Here is a 14377-nt window from a genome sequence, read left to right as displayed (position 1 = left end):
TTGACCTTATTGAGTTGTTACATTTTAATTTGTTCAACTAAGTGATATTAAGTCTATGATAATTGATTTTGTTGTGTTTCATGTTGACATACATGTGTGTTATCTCTAATCGGGATGGATTCTCACATGTATGTTTACATTTAAAATAATCAACAAGGTGTAGACGGCCTGAATGTATATATTGTGTGGTGCTACTTCATTTGGTTTAATTTGCTAACTTTTTTTTTACTTTTTAATAGGCATCATGTCGTTCTTCGTGACCGATTGAATAATAAAATACACACTTCGAAATTACAAGTTTAATTTATTAAAAAAAACATATTAATTAAACTGTTATGTAAACCAAATTAATATGTTACTCATTTCCGGACAAAGTATACATTAAATTAATCTTTTCTTCGTTTTATTTTTCTTTATTTTCAAATACCATCCACCTTTTTAAAAAAAATTTATGATTTTCCATCTCACACATGATACATTTTTAAATGAGTTTTACATTCGTTGTTTACATCAAGAAAATGGTACAACCATCTATAGCACTGATAAAGTGATTTTCATTCACCCCAAAGCTTCATCAGCAAACTCTTGATAAGATCATTTTATTTAATTCGTAAAACCGGTTCAATTTATTCTTTTTGAAATTTGATTACTTCGTGAAATTTGATTAGTTATTGAAGGCTTAGTGACTGGAATATTGTTGTTGGATTTTTATTGGTTAAATGTATATGTTCAAATCTATAAACAAATCCTAAACATAACATTCTAATTCATATTCAAATACTTATCAATCCATAAATAAATAATTAAATATAGTATTTAGATTTTAAAAATTAATTCAAAATAATGTTGATTAATGTCTAACACGCTACTCTAATTATTGGTATACTACTTAAACGGAAGTTCACGGGTGATAACTTTTATCGTCATATATCGTATATTTTATAAAATATATGATATGTGTTGTTGTTTGTTTCAAATATATACAGTTTTTGTTCAATCACGGGTGGAAAAAAAATGAAAGTTTCACACATTATTCATTTTTAAAAGTATATATACAATTGTTTAATAAAAAATAAATATCCAACCCGTGAGTGTTCACGTGTGATAACCTAGTGTCTGTGTGTGTGTGTGTGTGTGTATATATATGTTTTCAAGATTGGAACACTGAAAAATGGCTAAATAAGTCAGAGAGCGGGAGAACAAACCGCATTAGCAAGGGTAGTGGTGAAGGTATATCCCGACATACTGGTGGATCCGCAGGGTTTGACGAGCAACACATCCGTTTGGTAAGCTAATCATTTTTATATAAATTAGTTAAAAAATTGGGCCGAAAAATATAATTGTTTGTACTCAAATGTATTACAAAACTGCTTTTTTGGAAAGAAAATATGGTCGAAAAGTAACGTTGATTGAAGTTTATTTCCATACCCATCTCAAAAAGGAAAGCAAAAAGAAGTATTGGGCCTGAGAGCTGGACATTAATAGCCTTCAGGGATTTGAGTTTATTTCAGACAAATCAAGAGAAATAGATGTAAGTTATCTTTTTCATTTTTGAATAATTAGAACATTAGCGTATAAAATTTTAGTACAACAACTAACAATTTGTTTCCATAAATTGTAGTTAAGGTACAAAAGTGATATGATCAAGTTGTACGGGTCGGATCTCAATCAACATTTGGATGATCTTGATGTGTGGGCGGGAGCGGCAGGAGGTAAGAAGGGTCGGATATTCGGGGTAGGATCTTAGTTTTTTAATTATTCTGGATCTTTATGTTTAACAATGGTGGTTTTGTGATTTAAACGTGCTCAATATTTTTGTTATTTATTTCGGATCTTTATATTTAACAATGGTGATTTTGTAATTTAAACGTGCTCCGAATTTATGTTATTTGTTTTTGTTGAATTTATGTTATTTATTTCTGTTATATATATTCTGAAACATATAACATTATCTTTTTTCAGCAGGAGAAAAACAAGTATTTTTTTTTTGTTTTTTCTATTATTTTTTAATGTATCCGTAGGAAATGTGTAGGAAAAACACTAAACAGGTTTCGTCACATTCCGTTGGAATTGTGTAGGCAAAAAAATAATTCCGTAGAAAATGCATAGTAAAAAAGAATACATTATATTAGAATTGTGTAGGAAAAAAATTCGAAAGAATTGCGTAGATACATTCTGTTAGAATTGTGTAGGAAACAAAATAATTTCGAAAGAATTGCGTAGGAAAAAAAACACATTCTGTTGGAATTGTGTAGGAAATAAGTAGGAAAAACTGATACATTCTGTTGAAACTATGTAGGAAGAAAAAAATTCGTAGGAATTGTGTAAGACAATCAAAAATTGTATAATAAAAGAAATATAATTGATTTAAACAAAAATTTAAAAAAAAAAGAAATATTCCGTGGAAAATACGTTGGAAAGTTAAGAAAATTAATTACGTGATAAATGAGTAGGAGAATTCCAATGAAACATTTGTGTGGGACATGAGTAGGAAAATCTCTAGGAAATGTGTTAGAAAAAGATTACCCACAAGCAGAATTCCTAAAACCCGTTTTCATGGAAAATCCGTGGATAACTGCAGTTACGCACGAATTTCCTATGAAAATTGTTGTGAGAATAGTAGCAGTTTTCTAGTAGTAATATAATGCTTGATTTCAACTAAATAGTTTACATTGTGTTAATAAAATGAGAGAGCTTGACCATAGTGTTCATGTTCAGCTCTTTACCGTGTCCTGTAATTTAATTATGTATCACATGAATAAAACTAGGTTTTATTTCGTTGGGTTAGGATATAATAAAAAGTTTTTTTTTGCTAGGAAGGCTAGGAAGTAATCTTGACCATCAATTGATTTAATCAAGGGCTAAGATTAAATGAGTGAAATTGAAGAGAAAAAAAGAGGCGCGTGTGTTTGTGTAAGGGCATTCTAGTCAATCCAGGACAACGGTTTCTCTCTCCTCTAATCCCCCCTCATTTTTTAAACGTTAATAACTTTTCATACGACATTATTTTTTTTTATAAAAATTGCACTAAAAAACGAGCGTTTTTTATCTTTAAAACGAGTATACTATTGCTATATTTTCGAATTTTTTTCGAAAACCCAGTTGCGTAAAACGCAATGGAAAAAAAACGTAAAAAAATGATGTTTTTCTAAAACGCAATGCACAAAAAACACAAAGAAATGTCTTATTTCTAAAACACAATGGCCAGAAAACACAAAGAAATGTTTTATTTCTAAAACGCAATAGCCTAAAAACACAAAAGAAAGTGTACTTTCTAAAACGCAATGCACCAAAAGCACAAACAAATGTCTTATTTCTAAAACGCAATGCACCAAAAACACAAAAAAAATGTCTTATTTCTAAAACGTAATGGCCAGAAACCAAAAAAAAAAGTGTACTTTCTAAAACGCAATGGACTAAAAACACATAAAAATGTGTTTTACCTAAAACGCAATGAACTAAAAACACTTCAAAAATGTGTTTTTCTAAAACGCAATAGCCAGAAAACACATAAATATGTCTTATTTCTTAAACGCAATGGCCTAAAAACACAAAAGAAAGTGTTCTCTCTAAAACGCAATGGACTGAAAACACATAAAAATGTTTTACCTAAAATGCAATGACTAAAAACACTTAAAAATGTGTTTTTCTAAAACGCAATGGCCAGAAAACACATAAAATGTCTTATTTCTAAAACGCAAAGACCTTAAAACACAAAAGAAAGTGTTCTCTTTAAAACGCATTGAACCAGGGTATGTTTTGTCTGTGAATTGTCTGAACCAGGAAGTAGGAGATCAAAAACTGTCTACGAATTTTTGTTTACGAAATGAGGCAATTTCCAGAAAATTAAATTTTCTGATGCAGTTTTATTAAAGCGATTTAATTAAAAAAAAGACCCCAGCCAGGGGCTCTGCCCCTTGGACCCCGTCAAGGGTTGCCGCCACTTGGACCCTGCTCCCAGGGGCGCTGCCCCAGGACCCCCCGCCAAGATCGTAAAACGCAATGACTCAATTCAAAAACCCAGATCGTAAAAATGCAATTCAAAAATTTCTTACATAGATAGAAGCCGATTTCTTCAGATTTCTTCACCGATTTACGAAATTTGAATGTTAGAAACACTTATCAGCGATCGAATCGAACGAATCGAGTGATTCGCTTCAAAATCACAGGGGAAAATGAGATATTGTATGAAATTAAACTGGGTTTCTTCAAAAAAGTTGAAGAACACGTTGATTGGATGTTTGAATCATTGATTGATGACGGAAATCGCATTATAATGTAGTTATTATTGAGATAGAAAGTGAAGAAAATGTTGAAGATGGTGGATTTTGAAAATGGTGGGTTTTGAACTTATAGAGAGAAGAAGAAGGGAGAAGATTGGGTAAAATTGACTAAAATACTCTTCCTCTTTATTTTAATTTTTGGCGCATGTCAGAATCATATTGCTTTCTATCCAGCCTAGCCAAAATAAACTTTCTATTTGATACTCACCATATTTCGTTATAACCAAAATCTATTTATCTGGAACAATTTTGACTACATAAAATCTCCTCTTTATAATGACTTTCATCTTTTAATTAAATTGATGCACGGTTATAATTATTAATTAACTCTCATGAATCTCTTTTCTCACTATTTACAAGGTAGTTTCTAGTACTTGAGATCTCTTGATAACTATAATTATCATCTCAACTTTTCTAAATAACATAAAATCTTATAAAGAATAAAAAATAATCTCATACTCAGCATATTTTTCACATTTTTGCCCAGGAGTTAAAAAAAATACCAAAGCATGATGTACATTATAATAATTTATACTTGACTTGTAAGTAAAAAAGTAACACATGATATCTTTACAAAAATTGAGACAAACATATGTCGCTTTTCCCCATATTGATTACACCTTTCCAGCCACTTTTCTTTTTATATAAAGATAGGTTATTTAAGAGATCAACCAACTCAAACCTCACATATCTAGTGTGTGTATGTGTGTGTGTTTTGTTGTGTGTGCATATATATGGAGAAAAATGATCAAGGGTCAGGGTGCTACTGCTACTTCCATCCAGATGAAGTCTTTGTAGGGGTGTGTCCCTTATGTTTACATGAGAGGCTTATTGTAGTTGCAGCGAAACGATGTCGTGGAGGTCTTCGTCTCTACGCGAGTAGCTCCTGCAAATCGTCGAAACCGTGCATGGTTGTGCCTAAGATGTTTGCCATCGATTATTTGATTCATCGCAAGACCAAGAAAAACAAACTTAAACCTAAGGCTAAAGATGTTGAAGACGATGATGATGATGCATCAGCCAGTCTAGACGGTATGTATTCCACTTTTGTTATTATTATAATTCTAGATTGTATATAAATACAAAACTAATCATGAATTACTTTAATTAAATAATTATAGTTTAAATAAATAATAACATTAAATTTGGTCCACCAGTTTCGTTGTATATATTTTGTTTGAAATGATTTTAAATATCATCATATAACAATTGTTCTTCATTACTATATTAAGCTATTTTGTTTGAAATGATTTTAAATATCATCATATACCAATTGTTCTTCATTACTAATTTAAGCTAAATATGATATTATTTGGTTGGAGAGCACTTGAAATTTATTTATTTATATATATTTTTTAAAGTTTAAAGTTTTAAAGTTTTAATGCATACTTAAGTAAAGAATTTTAAAGTTTTAATTCGTTGTATATACGTATTTTCAAATCCTTATAAGAGACTGTCAGTCACCACCCACCTCCCCTTGATGAATGACACACGAAACTAGTGTTCATTTAGAAATATACTTTAGGGTTCGACATCTTGGTACGATTATAGGTTTAGGATTTGTCACTACCTTATGGTTTGACACACTAGTATTGTTATAGGTTTAGGATTTGTCAATAACTTAGGTTTTTAATTGTTAGAGTTGGGATTTTCTTTAATATGATTTTGGAAAAGTCCGTTGTGCACATTGTTTATAGTTGTTTGTGTGTGACCATGCGTGTACTATTGAAAAAGTCGATGATGCTTAATAATGGATGACACGTTTGAAGATGAGGATGGTTGGTGTTTGATAGAGGAGAGGTGTCGCTATGTGAGGGTTGACGATGAAGGGGTGGTTGGAGGTGGGTGCTTCACGGCGATGAGGGATAGCATTCATTATGTATTATGAAAACTTAATAATAATAACAACAGTTATAAAACTCAAGTAAAAATATACGATATATCGTAATCTGGTGATGTAACAACTTATATGGTTGTCACGTCGGTAACAAAAGCTCAAACACTAAAAATTTATTAGAGTTCCAGCTAGACGTCTCATCTTCTAGGTATAATAGGTATAATGTTAACAACTTAAAATGCATATTTATATTAAAATGTACGTTTAAAAGTTTAATGTAAAAGTATTTAAGTGAAGCTTATACCAAGTTTACCTTATGCCAAAAACTCCGGTCTCTCCTTAAGAGGCACAAAACCTCTATCACCTCACCAAAGTGATGATGGCTACACTATAATTGTTAATATGTATGTTTTTAATATTCAAATTATTGGAAGTTTATATTTTAGCGTGTTATACGTTTTTATAAGAAACTATATTAGGTTTTACAAGCGACATGACACAACAAATCACATATATAATTTTATAAATATATTTTTAGAATAATAAAAGTAAATTAATAAAACTATATTGTTATTATTATATCTTTCTTTTTTTGCATGGGGGTAAGGGATTATGATGGATTTAGTAAGATCCAAGTTTCGTATCTTGTAAATCTCGTAGTCCCATTCGATCATTACGAGACAATATTTATGGATTTCTTACAAGGGAAATGATTGCTATTTTGGAATTTCATAATGTTATATTATTATTATGTTTAAATTTTAAAAATTTCGATCTTATTTAAGAATATAAATAAAAGAATATTAATTTATATATATAGGGTGGGAGTTGGCTACAAAGTCCATTTTTCCTACAAAGTGTACAAAGTCATAAAACACCACAATTTCAGCTATAAAACACACTCAAAACTCACAAATAATAAAGTGAAGCATACTAAAACGCCATATTTGTGGGTTTTGGGTTGTGTTTTGGATGATAAGGCTTTAATTTTCGAATGACTAACATTAGTGTGTTTTATGTTGATTATCATGTTGTGTTTTATGTTCATAGTTCCACGATTGCGTGTTTGAAGCTTTTATGGACTGTTAGGGTTTGAATATTGTGTTTTAGTGATCTTCACTTTGTTATTTGTGTGTTTTGAGTGTTGAAATTGTGGTGTTTTATGACTATGTACACTTTGTAGGAAAAATGGACTTTGTAGCCGAACCCCACCCTATATATATATAGGTAAAGAGTAAAATACAAATGCGATTATCGTACGATACGTACGCGATCATCCCATCCGTTCGATCAGGTGCAGATCTGGTGCGAATTCAATACATATCGCATGTGAAAAAATGGTTAGCATGGGGTAGTGTGAAAAATGGCATGGGGTGTGTAGATGGACAAAATCGCATGTGGAAGATTTGAATATCGCATGTGAAAAAATTGCATGGGGTAATGTGAAAAATGGCATGGGGTGTGTAGAATCGCATGTGAAAGATTGAATATCGCATGTGAAAAAAGGCTAGCATGGGGTAATGTGAAAAATGGCATGGGGTGTGTAGAATCGCATGTAGAAAATTGAATATCGCATGTGAAAAAATGGCATGGGGTAATGTGAAAAATGGCATGGGGTGTGTAGAATCGCATGTGAAAAATTAAATATCGCATGTGAAAAAATGGCTAGCATGGGGTAATGTGAAAAATGGCATGGGGTGTGTAGAATCGCATGTGGAAAATTGAATATCGCATGTGAAAAAATGGTTAGCATGGGGTAATGTGAAAAATGACATGGGGTATGTAGATGGAGAAAATCGCATGTGGAAGATTGAATTCGCACAACTCGTACAGTTCGCATGGAGGTATTAAATCGCATGGGAGATGAAGATCTGACGGCAAGGGTTATCGCGTACGTAATGTACGATAAGCCATATTGTACGTTAACCGGCCTCTATATATATATATATATATATATATATATATATATATATATATAATGATTTACATTAATATTATCGATTTAAAGAAAGATAAAATAAAATAGAGATAGATAGGGGACCGACGAGGTCCACTTCACCTCGATAATAATGTGAAAGTCCGTCGTATTCTTACTTCGCTTGAGATAATTGTGGGCAATTACGACAATGTGGTCTTTCATTTGTCATGACTCAATCAACACAAATCCTAAGTGACGTTTAATGAGTTATAAATATATAGTTTAATGTCCAGTTGTTCATGTTAACCCACCATTATAATCACTTTTAAATTGATTTTTATCGTTCCTAAACTTATTAAACAATCATACCTTTAATTCGATATACACATGTTTTTTGTGGGGTCGCGAATATAAATTATCTTCGAACATTAATTGTGTAATTCGATCAACAATTAATATTGTCAAGGACTTTGAAAGATGCTGATCTAGGAATATCTTCATGCCTCTATCTAATTATTGTTACAAAAATTGACAGGAATTGATTTTTGTTTTCAAACTGAGTTTTAGTTAGTAGATTGTACTTTTCAAAACCGCTAAAACAATATTTTAATCATCTTACTACATGCAAGAGTGCCATTGAAAACCATACAAGAGTTATAAAAGTACACATGTAGGCTATGAATTAATAAATCCTTTTTGACATGGAGAAATTAATATATTATATCAAGTATGATGATGTTATGATCCCACAAGAATATTCGACACATGTATGGCTAATGTCTGCATACTTCAAATATATATCATTTACAAATTTATGCTTTTGGATCTAAAAATATGTATGCATTCAGATCTCTTAACGATGCATAAATACAATATGCTTACTTTGATTTTTCGAATAAAAATATTTTACTTTCTTTTAACATATTTGTGAATTGATTGATTTGTGTGGTTTGAAAATAAAATTCTTTATATTTATTTTTCTTATATATATATATATATAGAGGTCAGTTAACGTATAATAGCTCTTAACATACATCACGTACCACAGATAATTACGCACGTTCATTTTAAAAACACGCACGTTATAAACTCAAAAACCCAAATCACGCATTTTAAAAACAATAATCACGCATGTTGAAAAAATTAATCACGCATGTTGTAGAACATAATCACGCATGTTGTCGTACGTGATGTACGTTAAGTCTTAATATATTTTACATTTTCTCTCTATATATATATAATTATAGGTCTTTAAGTAAAATAATTCCTAACACCTTTTTTGTTGTTTTAGCATTTCTTTTGTTAAAATGGAAAAAGTGAGGGTAAGCAAACAAGAAGGTGGGTGATGTGGGGTTGCTATTATTTAATTTGACATCACATGGTTGTTCTGTTTTCTTTTTCTATAATTCAAACAACCACTTCCAACATTCAAACTTTTGAAATCTCTACAAGTCATCAACCATTATGTTATGTCAATCTAATCTCTATTTTCTTGAATTAATGATTCAACTACTTTTTATTAAATGACTTGAATTTTTTATTTGAGTTTGATGTCATTAATTCATTAAGTTCGGATCAAATTAAGTATTTAACAATTCAATCTCAAGAATTTTTTTTTAGCACAAATAGGGTGATGTTCCATTGACAAAGGTAAAACCTTTAAACACTTTGAAAGAGGAAGGTTTTGTGCTCAAGTCTCATAGACAACACAACAAGGAATAAAACAAAATTTGTCCTTCAAAAAAAGTATTTTATTAGCATTTTGGCATCATTATATTTATCAATGTGTTTGTTAATTGAATGAAAAGTAATTATATAATTTATCTTTTTAATTGTGTTCAATATAGAACTTTGATTTGGACAATATATTTAAAATTAACCTTACAACTAATATATGAGTAATAACTGGGGTATAAGGGTGAAGGGGGTGCACACCTAATAGGTGAGTGCACTCTCTTACGCCAAACCAATCCCCGTGTGCCACGTCAACTCCCCTCTTAAACTCCCCTAACACCCCCATTTGATGGCGCCACTCCCCTCTTAACTCCCCTTATTTTTTTATTCAAAAAAAAAAAAAAAAAAAAACAAAGAAAATCTGGGATTGGTTGAAACTGGCATGGCCCCACACAATCAGCCTCTCCTCCATCGGTGAACCCACGCCCAAGTTCAACCCCGAATCGGGATCCCGCTTTGATGGCGGCGGTGTTCCCGATCGGGGAATGCCATCACCGAACACCCTCCCCGAAGGCGCCCCGGACACCCTAAGTAAGTTGGCTCAAACTCGGCTTGCGGGTAATGCTACAAACTCGAGTTCAAGTTTGAGTTCTTGTTTACTATTTAATAATTTGTATTTTTTTCTTTGGATAATTTGCATTTTTATATATGTTATATATTTATAATAGGTAGAGGATACTGTACATTAATTCAGAAGTGTGAAAACTGTATTATAACACTATATATAACACTATATAACACCATATAAACACCGTATAACACTATGTAACACCATATAACACTATGTAACACTATATAACAAATATAACACTATATTTTGTCTGATAGCATGTCTATGATAGATGTATAGTGTTATATATTGTTATACAGTGTTATATAGTGTTAGATAGTGTTTTATGGTGTTATATGGTGTTACATAGTGCTATATGGTGTTTATATGGTGTTTATATGGTGTTATATAGTGTTATAATACACTTCTCACACTTTTGAATTAATGTACACTATCCATACCCTATATCAGTGGCGGACCTAGGAATTTTGGACAATGGGGTCCAAAAAAAAAAACACAAAAAAAAGAAGAAACAGGTATCAAACCCATGACCTTTTGTGTGTTAACAAGGGGTTTTACCACTGCACTAGGCTCACTTTTATTGTTATGAGGTCCAACTAAATTGTTTTATGGGGTCCATTGACAATTTTATATACCGTTTCTACTACTTTTAAAAAAAAGATTGGGGTCCGGGGACCCCGTTCCTTGTAACGTAGGTCCGCCCCTGCCCTATATATATATATATATATATATATATATATATATATATATATATATATATATATATATATATATATATATATATATATATATATATATATATATATATATATATATATATATATATATATATATAAAGAATTATGAGAAAACTCAAGATAACTCTATCAAACGATTGATATTTGTGTTGAATTTGTGCTGAGGTTTAAATTTAGGCTTTAGGATTTAATTTCTAGAGTTTAGGGATTAGCTTTATCATTTAGTTTTTAGCTTTTAGATGTTAATCTTTAGTATTTAGTTTTTAGGGTTTATTTCTTAGAGTTTAGAATTTTAAGTTTACTAATGGTTAGATAGAGTTTTTTCACGAAGAGGAGTTTTCTCATGATCCATCCTGTGTGTGTGTGTATAGTGTGTGAAGTTCAATGGGAACCACAAAAAGCGACTAACCCTAGTTTTACATGTAAAAATCATTTTTACATGGAAAAAAATATTATTTTTACATAATTTTTCGAACTTTTGTAAAAATCAATTTTGCAAAAAAAAAATGTCTGTTTTTTGAAGTTTTTTTCAATTTTTTTATTATTTTTTATTAGAACGATCTCTACATGTGTTTATATGCAAAAGCTACGAAACAATTTAATAAAAAAATCATTTTTACATGTAAAAAATTAGTTGGTAAAGAAACTCACGTGTAAACCCACCCTTCTTAGCGCTATGTCTAAGGTGGACTCCTCGACCGCCGTGAGACCATAACCCCTTATGTGCGGAAACCGGATGAAATCCGTAAACCATCGCCTCCGTCAGGTTCGAACCCGGGATTAAAGCCCAGATTCATCCCTTCACCCAGATGTCCATCAAAAATAGCCCAAGCAAAAATCAAACATGCGTCTCCACTAGAGAAGACAAGCCTCTTAACCACTAGAAGAAAGTTATAAAGTTCTAAACGATTGTCATTTGAGAAAGATAAGGTTGTTTCGATCTAGAGAAAAAGGTTCCACATGCAGCATGGGTTGTGGGCCAAAAGTGGATTGGGGGTGGGGACTAGTTGGCCGGTGGGTGGTGGTTGTGGTGGAAACAGGGTGGGGCTAGTCTAGACTCTAGAGATCAATGTTTTGAGCTTTTGTCTTCAAGGTGGTATGGGTATGGGGGTTTCATGTCTAGTAAGTTATTATCCTTTGCATCTTATTAGAAAATTCACATTTATTAAATAAAAATTATTTATCAGTACCCTTTCTTTATACACGTTTTCTTTATACATTTCATAAGTTAGAATGACCTACATTGATCAATTCTTGTTGGAGAATTGTACTAGAAGATAAACGCATAAATGTACATCTCAACATCTCTATTTAAAGTAATAAGTTCAACTTCAGTTATATTTATTACCAACTAGCCGAATGCATAAATAATAAATAATCAAATTAGTTATTTTATAAATGTTTTGTATCTCTATGGTCATCAGATACGCGATTAGTTGTAGCATATCTCTACAACATCTAATTTAACTCGCCTAATAAAGTTTTTCTATGATAAAAATATTAAAAAAACATACTAGAAATAAAAGATATACCAACAAGATTCAAGTATCAACTTTTTACTTGTGTATCTTCGTAAAAATTTCTTTTCGTCTTCCTCAAAGATCATGATACTTAAAGATTCCAGTAACTACCTTTAATATGTGTGTATCCTCTAAAAATATTATTTCGTTTAACCCCTACATCATCATGGCCGGATTTAGTGTGTTAGCAGGGGTAGCATGAGTTATCTCTCAACTCCGTCTCCGATAAACATAAGATACCCCTTATCTTAAAAAAATAAAAATTGGGATACCTCTGAATTTTTAGACTAGATCTGGCACTGTATATCATAATTAGACAATCATAAAGTATATACTTTTTTTACTCACATAACTCATGGTAGATGCATGAATATGAGTATTATAAGTCACCCATCGCATTAAATGGATTAAATATATGATCTTTATTGTGTCGTTGAAAAGTTAAATTATTGGTTGAGTGAATAAGATCTGAACCTTGTGGGCTATTCGCAGATTCGTTCATATCAATAAGGTTTGATGAAGATAACACTGTGGGTGCTTGGGAGAAAGGGAAAGATTCCAAGAGTATAGTTGAACATGCCAAACCACAATGGTCCTCCCTAAGGTGGCGAAAGCGGATTGGTCACGTTTTCCAGCTCATTACATCGAAAAAATCAAACAAACTCATAGGAAGTACCGGAAGGATGGTAAAAGGTAGTCGATGGATACGAAACCTTACAAGAAGAAAGAAGACAAGCGTTTAAAGATTCATCAGACATTAAAAGTATGTTATAAATTGAGAGATTTGTATTTCAGTTATTTGTCTATTAATGAATTCATCTGTAGCGTTTACTTGTAATGATAGTTATTGTGAAAAATATTTTAAGAGACTTTGTGTAATCAAGTGGTGTAACTTATGATATGTCGTATTTTTTGTGTATATAAATGGTGCATCTCTTACTTCTTTTGAGACAACCACTAAGTGTTGTTAATATAACTAGGATTCACCCACAGGAGTAAGCTCTAGTAGAAAGTAGAAGGTGCATATTGCACGCTATAATAAGTTGAACTGATTATAGAAATCAATGTTTTGAGCTTTTGTCTTCAAGGTGGTATAGGTATGGGGGTTTCACGTCTTATTAGTTATTATCCTTTGCATCTTATTATAAAAATCACACTTATTAAATAATAAATATTTATGAGTAGAGGTGTACATATTGTTTTTTAACCGGTCCAATTTTTAATCGAACCGGTTATTTTTGTGTGGGGAAAAACCGGTTTTAAAAAAAACTGGTTTGAGTTTTTAACCGGTTTTTCACGACGGGAACCCAAACTGGTATAACCAGTTCGGTTCGGTTTATAACCAATTTACGCAAAATCAGCAGGTGGATGTTATCTAACAGGATTTGGATCAACCGGTTTATATTGACAAACTGGTTTTGGTTTTTAAACCTGTTTCGAAGATCAAGATCCCTAACCAGTATACTAATCGGCGGTTCGGTACAAGTTGGAACCAGTTTTAAAAAAAACCGGTTTCGGTCCTAAAACCCGTTTTTTTGTACACCTCTATTGTTAGATATATATTTTAGTGTAATTGGGATTAACTTGGTGACCAAAAGAAATTATGATATACATCGAACAAGTTAGGAAGTGTGAGAGTGCACGCTTGTTTGTTATAATTCCAAGTATTTGGGCGGAGCCCCGAATGGGGGTTCCAAGGGGGCAACGCCCCCTTAGCGGGGGTCCGGGGGCAGCGCCCCCTGGAGTAGAGTCCAAGGGGCGGCAGCCCCTGGCTGGG

General features: G+C 31.9%; 1 protein-coding gene across 1 annotated transcript; it reads left to right on the top strand.

Annotated features, from left to right (window-relative positions):
• The first annotated feature begins 4898 nt into the window (after nucleotides 1-4898).
• On the top strand, nucleotides 4899-13554 carry LOC110937982. The gene is made up of 2 exons (XM_022180450.2): nucleotides 4899-5315; nucleotides 13093-13554. The coding sequence occupies exons 1-2, from the start codon at nucleotides 5018-5020 to the stop codon at nucleotides 13341-13343; spliced, it is 549 nt and encodes a 182-aa protein (XP_022036142.1). The 5' UTR covers nucleotides 4899-5017; the 3' UTR covers nucleotides 13344-13554.
• Nucleotides 13555-14377: the final 823 nt, after the last annotated feature.

The sequence above is a fragment of the Helianthus annuus genome, chromosome 4 (genome assembly GCF_002127325.2).
Source record: "Helianthus annuus cultivar XRQ/B chromosome 4, HanXRQr2.0-SUNRISE, whole genome shotgun sequence".
In the NCBI taxonomy this organism is placed as follows: Eukaryota; Viridiplantae; Streptophyta; class Magnoliopsida; order Asterales; family Asteraceae; genus Helianthus; species Helianthus annuus.
Note: the sequence above shows the minus strand (reverse complement) of the source record. Positions and strands in the feature narration are given on the sequence as shown.

Bases quoted from the DNA above. Each gene is read 5' to 3' on its own strand.
- LOC110937982 (XM_022180450.2), top strand. From the start codon at position 5,018: ATGGAGAAAAATGATCAAGGGTCAGGGTGCTACTGCTACTTCCATCCA. The intron at 5,316-13,092 runs GTATGTATTCCA...GGCTATTCGCAG, and splicing joins TGCATCAGCCAGTCTAGACG to ATTCGTTCATATCAATAAGG.